The following is a 17,698-nucleotide window of genomic DNA, read 5'->3' as shown; positions in this document are numbered from 1 at the left end:
AGCGAAAGATTTGCACGGTCCTAAGCAAGCAAGCGAGCTTAATATAAAGGATTTAAAAATATATTCGCCTGTGGAGGACGCGGGGATCGATCCCGCGACCTTTGGCATGGGAAGCGAGGGCACTACCAACTGCGCTACTCCGCCACGGCCTGTGGAGGGGTTACGCTCTGGGCTCTTGCACTGTGATGTTCAGCCAAAGACATGAATGCGTTCTATTTGAATATATGTAAAATACTTTTTTTTTGCCTAAAAAGTGTAAAATTTTGGGAATTTTTTTTCACGAACAATAATTGTCTGGCACAACGAGTCTGTGTGGAAAATGTCAGCTCGATTGGATCACGGGAAGTGGGTTAAAAAACGACCGAAAGATTTGCACGGTCCTAAGCAAGCAAGCAAGCACGCGAACTTAATATAAAGGATTTAAAAAGTAGTTTAGTTTAGGGGGTAGGTGGCTCGTTGGGTAGGTAGGTCTGTTGCAGGTCGAGTAGGTGGCAGGGTGAGTAGGTGAGTAGGTAAGTGGCTGGGTGAGTGGGTGGACTGGTGAGTGTGTGAGTTAGAGATGGAGTGGGTGGATGGGTGGGTGTACGATTGGGGGAGTGAAATGGTGAGTGGATGGGTGAATGAATTGTTGAGTGAGTGAGTCAGTGAGTGGGTGTGTAGGTGGGTGCGTAGGTAAGTGGTTAGCAAGGTGTGTGGGTCTTTGAGTGGGTATGTGGCTGAATGGGTATGTGGCTGAATGGGTATGTGGCTGAATGGGTATGTGGCTGAATGGGTATGTGGCTGAATGGGTATGTGGCTGAATGGGTATGTGGCTGAATGGGTATGTGGCTGAATGGGTATGTGGCTGAATGGGTATGTGGCTGAATGGGTATGTGCTGAGTGGGTATGTGGCTGAGTGGGTATGTGGCTGAGTGGGTATGTGGCTGAGGGGGTATGTGGCTGAGTGGGTATGTGGCTGAGTGGGTATGTGGCTGAGTGGGTATGTGGCTGAGTGGGTATGTGGCTGAGTGGGTATGTGGCTGAATGGGTATGTGGCTGAATGGGTATGTGGCTGAATGGGTATGTGGCTGAATGGGTATGTGGCTGATTGGGTAGGTGAGTGGGTATGTGGCTGAATGGGTATGTGGCTGAATGGGTAGGTGAATGGGTATGTGGCTGAATGGGTATGTGGCTGAATGGGTAGGTGAGTGGGTATGTGGCTGAATGGGTATGTGGCTGAATGGGTATGTGGCTGAATGGGTAGGTGAGTGGGTATGTGGCTGAGTGGGTATGTGGCTGAGTGGGTATGTGGCTGAGTGGGTATGTGGCTGAATGGGTATGTGGCTGAATGGGTATGTGGCTGAATGGGTATGTGGCTGATTGGGTAGGTGAGTGGGTATGTGGCTGAATGGGTATGTGGCTGAATGGGTAGGTGAGTGGGTATGTGGCTGAATGGGTATGTGGCTGAATGGGTAGGTGAGTGGGTATGTGGCTGAATGGGTATGTGGCTGAATGGGTATGTGGCTGAATGGGTAGGTGAGTGGGTATGTGGCTGAATGGGTATGTGGCTGAATGGGTAGGTGAGTGGGTATGTGGCTGAATGGGTATGTGGCTGAATGGGTAGGTGAGTGGGTATGTGGCTGAATGGGTATGTGGCTGAATGGGTATGTGGCTGAATGGGTAGGTGAGTGGGTATGTGGCTGAATGGGTATGTGGCTGAATGGGTAGGTGAGTGGGTGGCTGCGAGTCAGAGAGTGGAGCCCCATGGTGGCGAGATGTTAACTACCTTACCTTTTGTACAGGAGGTTATGGGTTCGGTCTCGATCTTGATGCCTGTATATTTGGAGATGCATGTTCTCCTCGTGGTTCATGGATTTTTCTCCGAGACCTCTGGGTTTTTTGTGGCCACGTTGCTTCTGAATAAGATCTGTATAGCTCTGTGGGCCTTACCTTGTAAAAAAAAAATTAGTTTACAGTTGGGTGAGTGGGTGGTTGAGTGCGTGGGTGGGTGAGTGAGTTGGTGGGTGGTTAGGTTAGTAGGTGAGGGGCTGGGTGAGTGAGTTGTTGGGTTAGATATGGAGTAGGTCACAGTGTGAGTGGGTGGGTTGGTGCGTGAGTTGGTCAGTGAGTGGGTGGGTGAGTTGGTGGGTGGGTTGTTGGGTGAGTGAGTTGGTGAGTGCATGTGTAGGTGGGTGCGTGGATGAGTGGTTTAGTGAGTGGGTTAGAAATTGAGTGCGTGGCAGGGTGAGTGGGTTTGTGAGTCGGTTAGTGGGTGGCTTTAGTAGTTGAGTGGGTGAGTCAAAGAATTGAGCGCCACGGTGGCAAGATGTTAACTACCTCGCCTGCTATACAGAATGTTGTGGGTTCGATCCCGACCCTGACGTCTGTATATTTCACTCCACATTTAGAAACATGTAATAACAGGAATTGGGTGCAATAAATGTTTACAGTGACTTTGTTGAACTATCATTTGTGGCGAGGATGCTTCTGAAAACAATCTTTATAGCTCAGTGGGCCTTACCTGGTAAAATACTGCTGGGAGGAAGAATATCTCACATTACCAGAAGAGCTAAGGACTACACATAGAGTAGGTGATTAACTGGGTGGGTCTGTGAGTGTGGGTCAGTGATTGAGGAAGTAGGTGAGTGAGTGTGTTAGAGATTGTGGGTGATTTTATCCCAGCCCTTCCGCTTGGATATTTGGAGTTTCTATGTTCTCCCCGTGGTCGCGTGGAATTTTCTCCAGGTTGTCCCTCCACATTTGAACATGCATTTATATAATTTGGTTGCAATAACATTCTACGTGAAAAGCCACTTAATTGAACTGTCATTTGTGCTGAGGTGGCTTCCGACAAAGATCTGTAGATCAGGGCCTTACCCAGTAAAATGAAAACCAATTAAATATTCGTTTATTGTGTGGATGAGTGGGTGCGTGCGTGGGTGGATGAGTGAGTGGATGGGTTGATGCGTCGTAGGTGAGTCGCTGAGTGAGTGAGTGGCTGGGTGCATGAGTGTGGGTTAGTGATTGAGTGGGTGGCTTAGTGAGTGGGTCAGTGTATGAATGGCTCAGTAGTTGAGTGAGTGGGTGATTGAATGAGTGGGTGAGTGTGTGGGTTAGTGCGTGGGAGAGTCAGACAGTGGGGTGCCACGGTGGCGAGATGTTAACTACCTCGCCTGGTATGCAGAAGGTTGTGGGTTTGATCCCGACCCTGACACCTGTATATTTCCCTCCACATTTAAAATCAACAAGCATTTATAGGATTTGGCTGCAATACATGTCATAAGCCACTTCGTTGACCTATAATTTTTAACCAGGTCATTTCTGAAAAAGATGTTTAGCTCTATCGGCCTTACCTGGTTAAAAACCACAATTTAGATTTAGTTTAGTGTGTTGGTGAGTGGGCGGGTGAGTGGGTGGGTGGGTGGGTGAGTGGGTGAGTGTGAGTGGCTCGGTGGTTGAGTTAGTGGGTGGTAGTGGGTGGTTGAGTTAGTGGGTGGTTGAATGTTTTGGTGGTTGAATTATTGGGTGGTTGAGTGATGGGTGGGTGGGTGAATAATTACGTGGTTAGTGGGTGAGTTGCTGAGGGAGTGGTTGGGCGAGTGGGTGGGTTAGAAATTGAGTGGGTGGCATGGTGAGTGGATGTGTATGTGACTGGGTGAGTAGGTGAGTGGCTGGGTGAGTATGTGAGTGGATGGATGAGTGAGGGGTTGAGTGGATTTGTGGATGAGTGAGTGTGTGGGTAGCAGGTTATGTGGGTAGTGGGTGGGTTATAAATTGAGTGAGTGGGTTAGTGACTGGGTGAATTGTAGTTGAGTTAGAGATTGACTGGCTCGGTGAGTGAGTGCTGGGTGGGTTAGTGAGTTGTTGGGTGGGTGCGTGTTAGTGGGTGGATGATCGACTGGGTGGGTGGTTGAGTGAGGAGATGGGTGGGTGGTTTGCAGTGACGTGTGGTGAGGTCAATGGCTGGGGAGGCACTGGCTTGTGTCAGAGCCAGATTCACACACTGAGGGGGACGTGGCCTCACGGAGGGGGGCGTGTTAGACGCATCCCCCTCAGTGAGGCAAATGTGATGGCTACCTCCCCTGGTGCTTTTTCATTGCAGTTTCATGACGAGACCAGCGAGCCTAAATATCTTTATACACATACGTGAAATAAGTTACCTGGAGTATGGAAGGCGAGGACATGAAATGAAGGGGTCTACAAACATTACATTGGTGACATACTGTGATAGTAACAGGCACGCGCTTATTGCCCGCGCTCCATCCAGTTACTGAGGGGTTGCGTAATCAGGGGAGGCTGAGCTCGTCGCTGCCTCACCTCTCGTCTCTTCCTGTATTTGCAGCGGAGTTCCGCAAATTTGGCGATTTTGACTATAAAAATGATTGGAATCGTACAGAAATGACATTTATAACACAGATCAGTGGAAAAATCTTATTTTATTTTATTTTTCTCTTTTTTTTTACTTTTCGTAAAAACTATTGTCATTGGAGTATGACAGTTGAGGCTCTGCCTCCCGTGACCGCACGTCGCTGGTGGGTTGGTAGGTTGGTGAGGAAGTGAGAGAGTTAGTGGGTACGAGATTGAGTGGGTGGCTGGCTGAGTGGTTGAGAAGATGGGTGTGCGATTTCATGGGTGAGTGAGTCGGTGAGTGAGTGGGTGAGTGGGTTTTTGTATAGGTGAGTGCTTCAGTGGGTTCATGAGTGAGTGGATGGGTTATTGAGTGAGAGGGTGGGTATTTGAGTAAGTGGTGTGCGTGAATAGGTGAATGGGTGGGTGTTTGAGTGAGTGAGTCAGAGAATGGGGTGCCATGTTGGTGAGATGGTAACTTCCTCACCTAGTATACAGGAGGTTGTCGATTCGATCCCGACCCTGTCGCAAGTATATTTGATTGTGCTTGCTCTCCTCGTGGTCGTGTGGATTTTTGTTCCAGGTCAACGGAGTTTTCCCTCTGCATTGAGAATAAACTTGCATTCAGAGGATTTGGCTGCAATGCATGTGTATGTGATAAGCCACTTAGTTAACTTGTCATTTGTAACAAGGTCGCTTTTGAAAAAGATCTATATAGCCCTGTGGGCCTTACCTGGTAAAATAAAAACAGTTTAGTTTTTGTTTCGTGGGTGAGTGAGTGAATGGGTGGGTTGGTGGTTGGGTGATTGAATGGGGGTTGGGTGGGTGAGTTGGTGGGTGTTTGAGTCAGTGGCTGGGTCATCGTGTGAGTGGATGGGTATTTGAGTAAGTGGTGCGAGTCAGTAGGTGAATGGGTGGGTGTTTGGGTGAGTGGCTGGTATGTGGGTGAATAAGTTAGTGTAGGAGGTTGAGTGGGGAAGTTAGTGTGCGAGTGGGTGGGTGAGTGAGTCAGAGAATGGGGCACCACGGTGGTGAGATGTTAACTACCTTGCCTAGTATACAGGAGGTCATGGAATTGATCCCGACCCTGCCGCCTGTATATTTCGAGTTTGCATCTTCTCCCTGTGGTCACGTGGATTTTTCTCCGGGTCCTCGGGGTTTTACCTCTGCATTGAGAATAAACTTGCATTCAGAGGATTTGGCTGCAATAAATGTACGTGATAAGCCACTTTGTTTACCTGTAATTTGTAACAAGGTCGCTTTTGAAAAAGATCTATATAGCTCTGTGGGCCTTAGCTGGCACAATGAGAACTAGTTCCGTTTTCGTTTATTGGGTGGGTGAGTGGTTGGTGGGTGATTGATTGAGTGCGTGGTTGGGTTGGTGGGTGAGTGTGTGAGTTAGAGAGTGGGTGGGTGGATGGGTGGATGTGTGAGTGGGGGAGTGAATAGGTGAGTGGGTGGGTGAGTGGAGTCTAGAGTGAGTGGGTTAGTGAGTGAGTGGGTTGGTGGGTGGGTCGTTGAGTTAATGAGTGGGTGTGTAGGTGGGTGCACAGGTATGTTCTTGAGTGACTGTGTGTGTGGCTGTGTGTGTGCATGAGCAAGTGATTTAGCGGTTGAGTGGGTGGCAGGGTGAGTGGATGAGTGAGTGTGTGTGGCTTTCGTAGTTTAGTGGTTGGGTGAGTCAGATAATGAGGCGCCACGGTGGCGAGATGCAAACCCCCTCGCGAAAGCCGACGTGTTAAACTGGTATATTGGAATTCGTATTTTTGACCCCAACCCTGATGTCTGTATATTTGGAGTTTGCATTTTCTCTCGTGGTCACGTCGATTTTCCTCTGATTCCTTCGCGTTTGTTTAACACGTAGACTTTCGCGACCAATATCATCCATAATAGAGGTTTATTTTTTGGGTTAGATCGCGTAAATATATAAATGTGTCGTTAAAACCCACCACCACCCGACACAGCCAACTAGTAAGGGTTGTCACGTACGCAGAACATGCCAATTTGTAACAAGTACAACTCACGGTGTGTTGGAGAGTCAAGCCACAACATTTACAATCTGAGTAGAACGTTTCGCCAGTAATTACAACTAGCTTCATCAGGCAACAGCCAGATTTGTGGAGACATTCACCTGTTTCGTTCCTTATGTAGAGGCGTAGATGTGCTGCCTGTTTTTATCATTTGCCTGTTATCATTCGCCTGTTATCAAGTTAAAAGTAGAAATAGTTATTATTGTTGTAATCACGTTATAAGTATAAATAATTGTTATTTCGTTAAAAGTAGAAATAATTATTGTTATCAAGTTCTAAGTGGAAATAATAATTACTGTTCTCATTCGCCTGTCGTTTCATTTGCCTGTTGTTATTTTTCGTCTATTGTTATCAAGTTATAAGTAGAAAGTTATTATTATTGTTATCATTCGCCTGGTGTTGGTAGTGCACGTCTCTAATCCAGCACTGTGGAAGGTAGCGAGGGTTGGTGAAGCACCGCACAATGATGTTGGCAAATCACCTTCCCGTGGGCGTCGAGGTGCCATAACCTGACTCTCCAGGAGAAGGCAGTAGAGCAAGTGGACTAATCGCAGTGGAAGGCAGCAAGGGTGAGTGGATCACACAGTGAATGTTGTGAAACCCCCTTTCCGTGGGCATCGAGGTGCCTTCTCCTGGCTGGCTGGCCAGGAGAAGGCAGTACAGAAAGTGGGATAATCGCCATCTTTGCCTGCACGGTTTAAAGTGCTGCCCCTCGTATGCGTGGGTTTTCTCCAGGTGCTCCGGTTTCCCCCACTTGTGTAAGAACTCATCATTCATACGTAGAAAATGTAAAAAAACAATTCAGGACCCGACTGTGACTCAGTGTGGATTTCCTGGACTAAGTCTATTTTATTATTATAAAGAATTAAAGGGGCTGTTTGATGACACGACTAGAGAGCTGGCTTGCACTGCAGGGAACTTAATTTCAACTTGGATTCCGCAACCCTCAATGGCCATTTTAAGTTAAATTTGTGCATGTAAGACTCGCACAAACAACCATACCCAGAAACCCATAGGCTCCAACAGAGACCCATACATTCCTACAGACACTCAGACTTACACAGCGACCCCATACGGCATACAGAGACCGATAGACATGCACAGAGACCCAGAGCCTCACACAGAGATCCATACTCTCAAAGGCCCAAAAACTCACACAGAAATCCATAGATTCGCACAGAGGTCAATAGAATTTGAATTTGAATATTTATTTATACTGGAGGAATCTGATAAGCTATAACGATCTGTTTTCACAGACGTCCAATCGGGTGGGTCAGAAAATAACAACAAAAATACAATACAAAAACATCACAGGAAAGGTAAACAAATTGTTTCGAAATATACAAATTAAACTGAACTCTTTTTATCTTACCATAGACTCATACAAACATGTTGGACTCGCACAGAGACCTTAACCACTAAACATCGAACAATTAAAACCCTCTAAACTTCTAAACCCCTAACTATCTAAATCCATAACCATCTAAACCGCTAACCCTCTCAACCCCTTTACCCTTACAACCCTAATCTTTAAACCCCTCGCCCTCTAAAAGCTTAACCTCTAAACCCCCAAAACCCTAACCATCTCAACCCCTATCCCTCTAAATTCCTATACCCCTAACCCTCAACCCCTTTACCCTTCAAACCCTCACTCTCTAAACCCCTTATACTTTTAACCCTAACCGTCTAAGCCATTAAAAACCAAACCCTCTAAACCCTCTGAATCCCTAACCCTCTAAACCTTGAAACCCTAACCTTCTAAAACCCTAAATCCCTAACATTCTAAATACCAACCAATCTAAACCACTACCCTCTAAAGAACTAACCCTCTAGACCCCTAACCCTCTGAACTCATAACCTCCTAAATCCTCAACCTCTAAAACCCTAACCCTCAAAACCCTAACGTTCTAAAACCCTAAATCTGTAACCTAATCCCAACACATTTAAACCTCTACCCTCTAAAGAACGAACCCTCTAGACGCCTAACCCTTAAAACACCTATGCCCCTAAAATGCTAACCCTCTAAACACATAATCCACTACACCCGGAACCCTCTAAACCCATAAAGGTTTTTTTTGTTAGATTATGTAAATATAAACGTGTCGTTAAACCAACCACCACCCGAAACAGCCAATTAGTAAAATTTGTCACATCAACAAAAAGTGCCATTTAGTGTTGGAGACTAACCCAAAAAAAAACTTTATTATGGACAATATTAGTTGTGAAAGTCTAGGTGTCAAACCCTCAACTCTCAAACCACTAAACACCTAACACTGTAAATCACTAACCCTTGAAACCCAGATACCTCTAAACCCCTAAACACATACCCTTATAACCTCAACTACTAACCATCTAAACCATTCAACATCCAACAATCGAAACACAGAAACCTCTAAACACGTAACTCTCTAAACTTTAAAGCGATTTGAAGCGTGTTTTATTTTGGATGGGGGGGGGGGCAGAGCTTTGTGACGTCATATTTGAGGGGGGGGGGGTCTGACTTTTCGTGACGCCGTGTGACGAGGGGGGGGGGGGGGTCAAAAATCGTCCAAAATCGCGTGACGTCATTTATGGACGGCCCCTCGTTCGCTCGAGTGACCTGGGAAGTGAGCTCACTCCCTGACACCACACTGCGTGTCCCCGTTTTAAATTAAAGTGGTGAATGAAGAAGTCAACAAGTAGACCGCTGTTCTCTTCTAACACTTCAGACTTTTAATAAACATTGTCAACTTTAGAATGTCATTGGTGAGCAGCTATGAGCTAAATTGGATAATGATTCACACTTGGTAATAACGTGTGCCTCTTATTACTGGCCATTGAAATGAATAAACATAACTTAATCAAATACATGTTTTGTAATAAGTTAGAAAAGTAAAAAAGTTTCGTCCCGCGGGACTGCCGGATGAAGACCACCGTATTCCCTATCAGTCATTAAAGGTTGTGTGATCATACTTCACCACGCTGGTCATGTTAGTCGTGGCCAGGAATCCAACTCATGTGGCCAGGTTCAGACAACAGTGTGCTAACCACTACGCCCACTGGTCCACCCATTTCTAACCGTTGAGGTAATAAGTAATATTTAAAAGTACTTTTTTTTAAAACACGCTTTAATGAAATGTACCGTATTCGTAATGGCAGAACTCCACGACTCCAGGAAGTGGCCCCGAAGCTTGCCATCACGTCAGGGACCGTGCTGATTTACAGCCAACATCAGTTGAGCGTGGACAATGAGACCCAAGCCGAAACATAACATATAAAAAATAATGTTTACAAATATATATTTTTTATGTTTTTTATGATAGAATATAGTATTGTCATCAGTATGACATAAGTATACCAAGTTTTGCAGTCGATACCACATTGGGAAGTGGGTTAAAATTCAGTTACAAGATTTGAGGATACGACAACAACAGACAGAGTGAGTTAAATAAAAGCGTGTAATAATACAAAGACATCACGTTTCTAAGCATCTGATGAACAGCGGTGTTCGGGCGGCAAGAAGCAGTTCATGGGAACGCTGCGAGTCGCAAGAGGTCCTTTCCCCGAGCCCTGCGCGATGAACGAATGAAATGGACAGCGCCTTCACTCAAGACGCTTGACGGAGCTCACGACACGATGACGCAATTGAAATGATGGAGTTGACAGGGGCCATGTGAGGATTGCTTCATGTACAGAGGCAGTAGAGAGTCTATGGGCAGCGTTGAGTCTATGGGCAGTGTTGAGTCGATGGTGCAGTGTTGAGTCTATGGGGCAGTGTTGAGTCTATGGTGCAGTGGAGCGTCTATGGTGCAGTGTTGAGTCTATGGTGCAGTGTTGAGGCTACGGGTAGTGTTGAGTCTATGGTGCAGTGTTGAGTCTATGGGCAGTGATCAGTCTATGGGCAGTGTTGAGTCTATAGTCAGTGTTGAGTATATGGGCAGTGTTGAGTCTATAGTCAGTGTTGAGTCTGTGGGCAATGTTGAGTCTATGGGCAGTGTTGAGTCTATGGTGCAATGTTGAGTCTATGGTGCAATGTTGAGTCGGAGATGCATTGGGCTCTATGATATAGAGTCTTGATGAGGGAATTCTTCTGGGATGGATGGTGGTGGGAATCCGGTTTTAGGTAAGCATCCGTATGGGTGGCTTTCCTGTAGACAGAGTGGCTCATTGAACCATCAGGTCTCCTTTTGATTAGGACATCCAAAAAGGGTAGCTTGCCATCTTTTTCGACTTCCATGGTGAATCTGATGGCTGGGTGTATGGAGTTGATGTGGTCGAGAAATTGGTCTAGAGCAGCACGGCCATGTGGCCAGATGACAGAGGTTCCAAGACAGAGGTTCTCTGCAAGCCATCTGGCTATCATGAGAGATTCGTTCATGAGGCGATCCACATATACAAGCACAGAGACAATTTTAACCGAGAAGATGGATTCTGGCTTAGCAATCATTGGAAGGACGTAATAAACCATTTCGATACACATTAGGGTGGGTAAAATAATACATAGTGTTATATTAAAATGTATAAGGTATAGGTTGGTTTACAGCAATACAGTATATAATTTAATGTTGGGTTTATCTATGGCAGTATATAGTACGGTATATGCTCGTGTGATGTAAGAGAATAAAGTTTAGATGGAAGCATATTATATAATTTATACGACGTAGAATTGTAATGTATTACTTGCTGTTAGTAACTCAGCTTATTGTAGAGTATAGTAAGTATACTGATGGTGCTATGCAGTTTATACTTTAGTTTTTTATGTAGTTTATACTTTAGTTTTCTACGTGGTTGTTGAGTAACTGCAGCTACATATCATTAACATTCCTTTCCTTTGTTACTGCTACTCCCTGCACCCCCCTTTGGTGCTGCTGATCCTGCATAATGCATGGGCATAATATGACTTTGAAACCCCCCCGCCCACCTCCTACGCATTTTCCATGAATATGCTAAATTCCTCTTCATATGCACATTCTTTTTGTTAAGGCGCTCTTCCACCTCCAACGCAGCTTATATATAAGCTCCTAGCTTGGTAGTGTCTCATTCTTCACCTGAAGACGGCTGCTTGCGTTGTAGCCGAAACGTCGTGAGAATTATTTTATTTTATTATGTTTTATTTTTATTATTTTATTACTTCCCTTCTACGTGACTTTACCGAAAGAACCAAGAAGATGAATCCCTGCAGTCACGAAAGCTTTAAATCGAAATCTATGGGCAGTGTTGAGTCTATGGGCAGTGTTGAGTCTATGGTGCAATGCTGAGGCTACGGGCAGTGATCAGTCTATGGGCAGTGTTGAGTCTATAGGCAGTGTTGAGTCTGTGGGCAATGTTGAGTCTATGGGCAGTGTTGAGTCTATGGTGCAATGTTGAGTCTACGGGCAGTGATCAGTCTATGGGCAGTGTTGAGTCTATAGGCAGTGTTGAGTCTATGGGCAGTGTTGAGTCTGTGGGCAGTGTTGAGTCTGTGGGCAATGTTCGCCAGAACCATTCTGGCGAATTGCCCGATGATGCTGGTTGCAATTACCAGCGAAACGTCGTACTCAAATTGTAAATGTTGTGGCTTCAACACACCGGTGGGCTAAAGCAGTGAACTATTTGTCTTTGTCAACGTGACACATTTTTACTGATTGGCCGTGTCGGGTGGTGGAGGGTTACGACACATTTATAAATAAACGCGATCTAAACCCAAAAACGTTGATTATTAATAACATTGGTCGCGAAAGTCTATGGGCAGTGTTGAGTCTATGGTGCAATGTTGATTCTACGGGTAGTGATCAGTCTATAGGCAGTGTTGAGTCTGTGGGCAATGTTGAGTCTATGAGCAGTGTTGAGTCTATGGTGCAATGTTGATTCTACGGGCAGTGATAAGTCTATGGGCAGTGTTGAGTCAATAGGCAATGTTGAGTCTGTGGGCAATGTTGAGTCTATGGGCAGTGTTGAGTCTGTGGGCAGTGTTGAGTCTGTGGGCAATGTTGAGTCTATAGGCAGTGTTGAGACTTGGGGTAGCAGGGCTGCTCAATGTAGAGGACTTCTTTTCCAGTGGAGATGTGCAATGAGGGAGAAGAATTGAAAACGGAATTGGGCCAGGGAGGAGGGATAGAGATAGAGAGAAGAAAGGGAACGAAGAGGATGCGAGGAGGTTTATGGAAGATGAGAGAGGCGAGATGAGGTGGGACAAGGCCATGAAGAGATTTAAAGTCGAGCGTGAGGTATTTGAAAATACAGCGGTGGAGTGAACGGGAAGCCAGTGGAGAGGGGAAGTGTGAGAATTAAAGATAATCAACTGAAGCCTTTTGAATTTGTTGCAGGGGAGTGAGGGCAGAGGCAGGGAGACCAAAACGAAGGGAATCGCAGTCATTCTGACGGGTAAAGATCACAGAACGAGCCGGGGCTGTTGCGGCAGAAACTGAAATGAGATGGCGGATTCCCCTGATGTTGAACCCTACCAGCAAGACGACGAGAACCGGAGTGGTTTCACCGTCACCATCGCAACCACCTTCTTCAGATCCCACAAACACTGCACAATGTAGAACAGTTCGCGGTCGTTCTGATATGTGAGGCTTCAGGATAGGTGACAGACCCCATTGGACTCCCGAGAGCGAGGAGACCTTGCTCCGGCAACACACATTGGGTGACCCGCAGATGGTGACGTCTCTTTCTTGCAGAGTCACTGGACTCGGCCTGCCGTGTGTGGACAGCGCCACGGTGGCGAGATGTTAACTACCTCGCCTGGTATACAGGAGGGCTTGGGTTCGATCCTCACCCTGACGTTTGTTGTATAGTTGGAGTGTGAATGTCTCTCTCTCTCCCCGTGGTCTTGTGGATTGTCCTCCGGGATTCACTCCACATTTAGAATCAACTTTCAAGCGTTTAGATTATTTATATTACTTTGCTATTATAAATTTCCACGTGATAAGCCGCTTCGTTGAGCTAAAATTTGTGGCCGGGTCGCTTCTTAAAAAGAATATATATAGTTCAGTGGGCCTTATCTGGAAAATAAAAACACACGTTTAGTTTTATTTGTATATTTATGTTTAAATATATTTTTTTCCTCTTTCCTATCTTTTCCACTCCTTTCGTGTTTTTGTATTGTTTGTTGTAACGTTCTGACCCCGTGTCCCTACTGTACACCTGTGAAAAAGAGCTTTATAGCTCATCGGATTCCTCCGGTATGAATAAAGGTTCTGATTCTGACCCTTGAGGTTTGCAGGACGGCTACTGGTGCCTCATCCCCATATCTTCGACAGTGGCAGGCTGGAGGCGCTGATGATAAGTGGTGAATGTTAAGGCTCTAAAATGCAGTAACACGTTTCATTTGCTTCTGTGGAGCCAGTAGTTGTATCATCAGCTGCGTCTAGGGATACTTTTACATCGTTAATAGGCACGTTAAATCGTGCGATCGTCCGAAGATGAAAACTTGGGCAACAATCTTAAACTCGAGTCAAGAAGAACTGCTTGAAGCAAGATGTAAATCAGGTCGCACAATCCGAGAACATTTAACGGTAACGACACTGTCTGATCCCAAACTATTTATTGCACAAACGTGACGATTGGATCTTAATAATCATATGACTATCAGCCTCGGTTCGTGCATCTACAAAATATTCATCAACATTATCCACTAAAAATGTGATACATTAGACAACAACAAACCGACGAAGAAAACAGAATTCATGAAATCATTATCAACATCAGGCCACCTTCAATCAAATAACAGACAAGTACAATGCGTACGGCAAATACATTGATCAAGCTGTCATAGATTTATACCACAAGGCATTCCATTACATGTCCTGTACACCATCCGTAGTTAGCGAGTGTAAGACAACGAGGAGTGTAAACGAATCTGTCACTCTGAAGGACACGAACAGTGAAGGTAACGCCCGTATCACCATCGGGGTAACGAAATCAGAGAGAATATGAACCATAAACATTTAAAACATTTACATTGCGCTGATTACATTGTCTAGTTTATTATTTATCACGAAAATAGGTTTCAAAATTTATTACAGATTTTATGGAGCAGTGCAAAGCCAGAAACAAGTAAATTGACGACAGTTTAAGAGAACATGTGAACGCAAAGGGCACGGAAATTGAGTAAGTTGATGAATTTAACCATTAGGGTCAAACAATCTCATTGTATGACAGACGGGAAAAATATATCCTACAATTATCTCCAGATGTTCGGAAATGTTATTGGTCTATAAAAGTATTTCTGAAAATGAGACGAGCCATTAAAGTGCCTTCAATGAAAAAGAACTTGCAGAGATTGTGCCGCTTTTAATTTACAGATGCCATTCACATATATATATCTAAACCACGAGCGGTCAAAGTTGACCCATAGAGATGGCGAGATGAACCCAAAGCATCCGGAGGCCGCGACGCGACGGCTGCAAGGAAAGCGCGCAACGGAATCAACTCGGGGGAGGCGTTTGCCCCCCAGTGTGGAATCACAGAGCGACAGCCGACGTCGAATGTGAACCTGCAGTCCGCAGTTGACGACGATGCGGAGGTTCACTCGCAGCGAGAGGCACGCGCAGTCGCGTGGCGCGTGCACGTGGACGCGACCGCGTTCTCTTCTTCTGCTGCTGCTTCGTTCGTGTGGCTGCTGATGCAGGTGCACAGCAGACGACTATGAAGTCACATCCAGGTGGGCAAGCCAAGATCACCGCGTGAGAAGCAGTGGTAGTGAGTGTCTCGCTGTGACGTCTCCGTCGTGTTTGTGGACCGGGCATTGCGCCGTTACACGTTGCACGGTCTGTTCTGGATGGCCACAGTCGCAGGCTCCTGGAGAGTTTCTAATTTAACGTTTGTGCATCAGGGTATCCGCATCTACTGCCGTGTTTTGTGCAGTGGTTGCGGTTTAGGGTGGACCGTGAGCAGCTTCGTGGAAGACCAAACCCAGCGATCTTCTGCATTGGGTCTTTCACAACAAGCTGTTTTACTCATTGTTTTTTTTCCGGTAAAGACACGTATGTAGAAATAAAATAAAATTTAAATAAATTAAATTTAAATAAATCACGACGTTTCGAACGCAACACAAGCGCTCATCATCAGGTGAAAATGGGGTGAAACATAGAAAGAGGGAACACACAGGGGGACATCACGTACATAGCACATAGAGAACGGGCGAACTACACGTAAGCAAATGCAACAAGAAGATGGGAGACGAGAAACTCAACAGACCTTAGAAACAATCACGTGATGCAAACCAGTCGGCCAACAACACAGTTAGACACTCACCTGGTTGACCACGTATTTCAAAAGACTGATACATCTCTCGTGTTCATCATCTGGGCTGAACATGCCAACGTAAAAACAGAGGACAGGGACTCGTGAACAGACACGAGGTACATACACAGAGAAGACACACATGGAAAGATATTTCTGGGCAGCCCAGAGGGACAACCAGAGCAACAGCACACCAAGAGACATCCACACATGCAGAGGCACACACAGCGAGCTGTTGGTTTGAATGACGGCGTTCGCTCGAGTGAAGTTTCGACCAGTGGACACAACTCGAAGCCCCCCCCCCCCCCCCCACGTGCACGAGAGACGCCGCCTTGGAGTGACACCGCCGCCGCTGCTGCTGCTGCTGCCGAGCCGAGCTCACTTTGTCCCCGAGGAGGCTCTGGAGTTGCTGATGAAGCGGGAGAGCTGCCCCACGCCCTCCAGGAGGCCCTCTCCGGTGCGGGCGCAGCAGCCCTGCACCAGCCACTCGCGCCCGTGCCGCGTCTTCACCGCCTTCATCGCCTCCGCCACCTCCGCGGTGGCCGCTGCCCGCGGGAGGTCCTGCTTGTTGGCGAGGAGCACGAAGGGCACCCGCGTCATCTCGGGGCTGTCCAGGATGGCGTCCAGCTCCTTGAGAGCCTCCGGGAAGCGCTCCCGGTCCGCGCTGTCCAGCACGAAGAGGAGCCCGTCCGTGTTCTGGAAGTAGTGCCTCCAGAGAGCGCGGATCTTCTGCTGGCCGCCCACGTCCCACACGGTGAAGGTGACGTTCCTGATGGGCTGCACGGTCTCCACGTTGAAGCCGATGGTCGGGATGGTCACCACGGATTCGTCGAGCTTGAGCTTGTACAGGATGCTGGTTTTCCCGGCCGCGTCCAAACCCAGCAGCAGCACGCGCGCTTGCTGAGTGAACATTCCGTCCAGCAGCGACGCCACTCGCGACGCAAGGAGACCCATTGTCACCGCTCGGCTCGGGCTGCGGCTCGGGTCGTCGTGCCGACAACTCCCCCCGGGCGAGCTCACGCGGGCACCTGCACGCGACGCGCTCCCAGCAGCAGCAGCAGCAGCCCCTCGGCACCACGTGCAGGATGACCACGACGAAGACGGATCTCGTGCCGAGCTCGCGTGGGGGATGTCCGAATCGTCCCTTGCGATGACTGCCGCGGTCTGACTCGTCACTGCCGCGTTTATATCGGCGGCGGCGGTGGAGGCGGTGGAGGCGAGAGACGGCGGTGACATGGCCCCTGGTGAGCTGGAGGTTCGTGCGTAGGCGCCACTGCCACGTGACGGCCCTTCCCGGCGCTCACCGCGGGGCCACGCGGCGACTTGTGCATCACGCGGCGCCTCCTCCTCCTGGCGCCCCCGCGCGGAGCCCCCAGGGCGGCGGTGGCGGTGACGGAGCCCCCAGGGCGCGGGGGGGGCGACCCGCAGCTGCCCCCCCCTCACCCCTCTCGCGTCGCTCGGCCTCGCCCGCGATCACCACGCGTGGCCACGTACGGTGCGGAAGAAGTTCAACTTACGCACACAGATACATACACAGATACATACATACAACATACATAGTTACACACAGTTACATACATACAATATACATACAACATACATACACTGGTACATAGATACATACACAGATACATACAACATACAGACACAGTTACATACTAGACGTGTTTTGGGTTAAATCGCGTAAATATAAATGTGTCGTTAAACCACCCGACACAGCCAACTAGGAAGGGGTTTGTCACGTAAACAGAACGTGGCCAATTCGTGACGAGCACAGCACTAATCGGTTGTGTGCTGGAGAGCAAATCCACAACATTCACAACGAACTTACAGACTAACACACACAACACGACGCACAATACGCGCAGCTGCCATGCCCGGGTAACAAACACAACAACAAGCGACACGCGAGGCGTCACTCTGGATTATAAGTGACAAGCGTTAACCAATTCGTGTTGAGTGATTTAGATGATAATTTTATTATTTTTCTCGCGCAAGTCCAGACTTGCTGGGGTCTCGCCTGCGCCGCCTGTGGTGTGCGTGCACCTTGGACTCGCCGTGTCCGCGTGCTGCGCTGACGCTCCCCACGCACATTCGACATTTCTCCTGCACGGGATCCATGCTCCGTAGCCCGT

At 47.4% G+C, this 17,698-nt stretch overlaps 1 protein-coding gene across 1 annotated transcript; it reads right to left on the bottom strand.

The window, feature by feature from the left end:
- Positions 1 to 15,912: 15,912 nt before the first annotated feature.
- LOC133361475 (uncharacterized) lies at positions 15,913 to 16,729 on the bottom strand. The gene has a single exon (XM_061580392.1). The coding sequence runs from the start codon at positions 16,515 to 16,517 to the stop codon at positions 15,942 to 15,944; it is 576 nt and encodes a 191-aa protein (XP_061436376.1). The 5' UTR covers positions 16,518 to 16,729; the 3' UTR covers positions 15,913 to 15,941.
- Positions 16,730 to 17,698: the final 969 nt, after the last annotated feature.

This window comes from Lethenteron reissneri, unplaced genomic scaffold (genome assembly GCF_015708825.2).
Source record: "Lethenteron reissneri isolate LAM-NWPU_2019-01 unplaced genomic scaffold, ASM1570882v1 scaffold_1099, whole genome shotgun sequence".
Classification (NCBI taxonomy): Eukaryota; Metazoa; Chordata; class Hyperoartia; order Petromyzontiformes; family Petromyzontidae; genus Lethenteron; species Lethenteron reissneri.
Note: the sequence above shows the minus strand (reverse complement) of the source record. Positions and strands in the feature narration are given on the sequence as shown.

Excerpts from the sequence above, each read along its gene's own strand:
- LOC133361475 (XM_061580392.1), bottom strand. The coding sequence starts at position 16,517 with ATGGGTCTCCTTGCGTCGCGAGTGGCGTCGCTGCTGGACGGAATGTTC.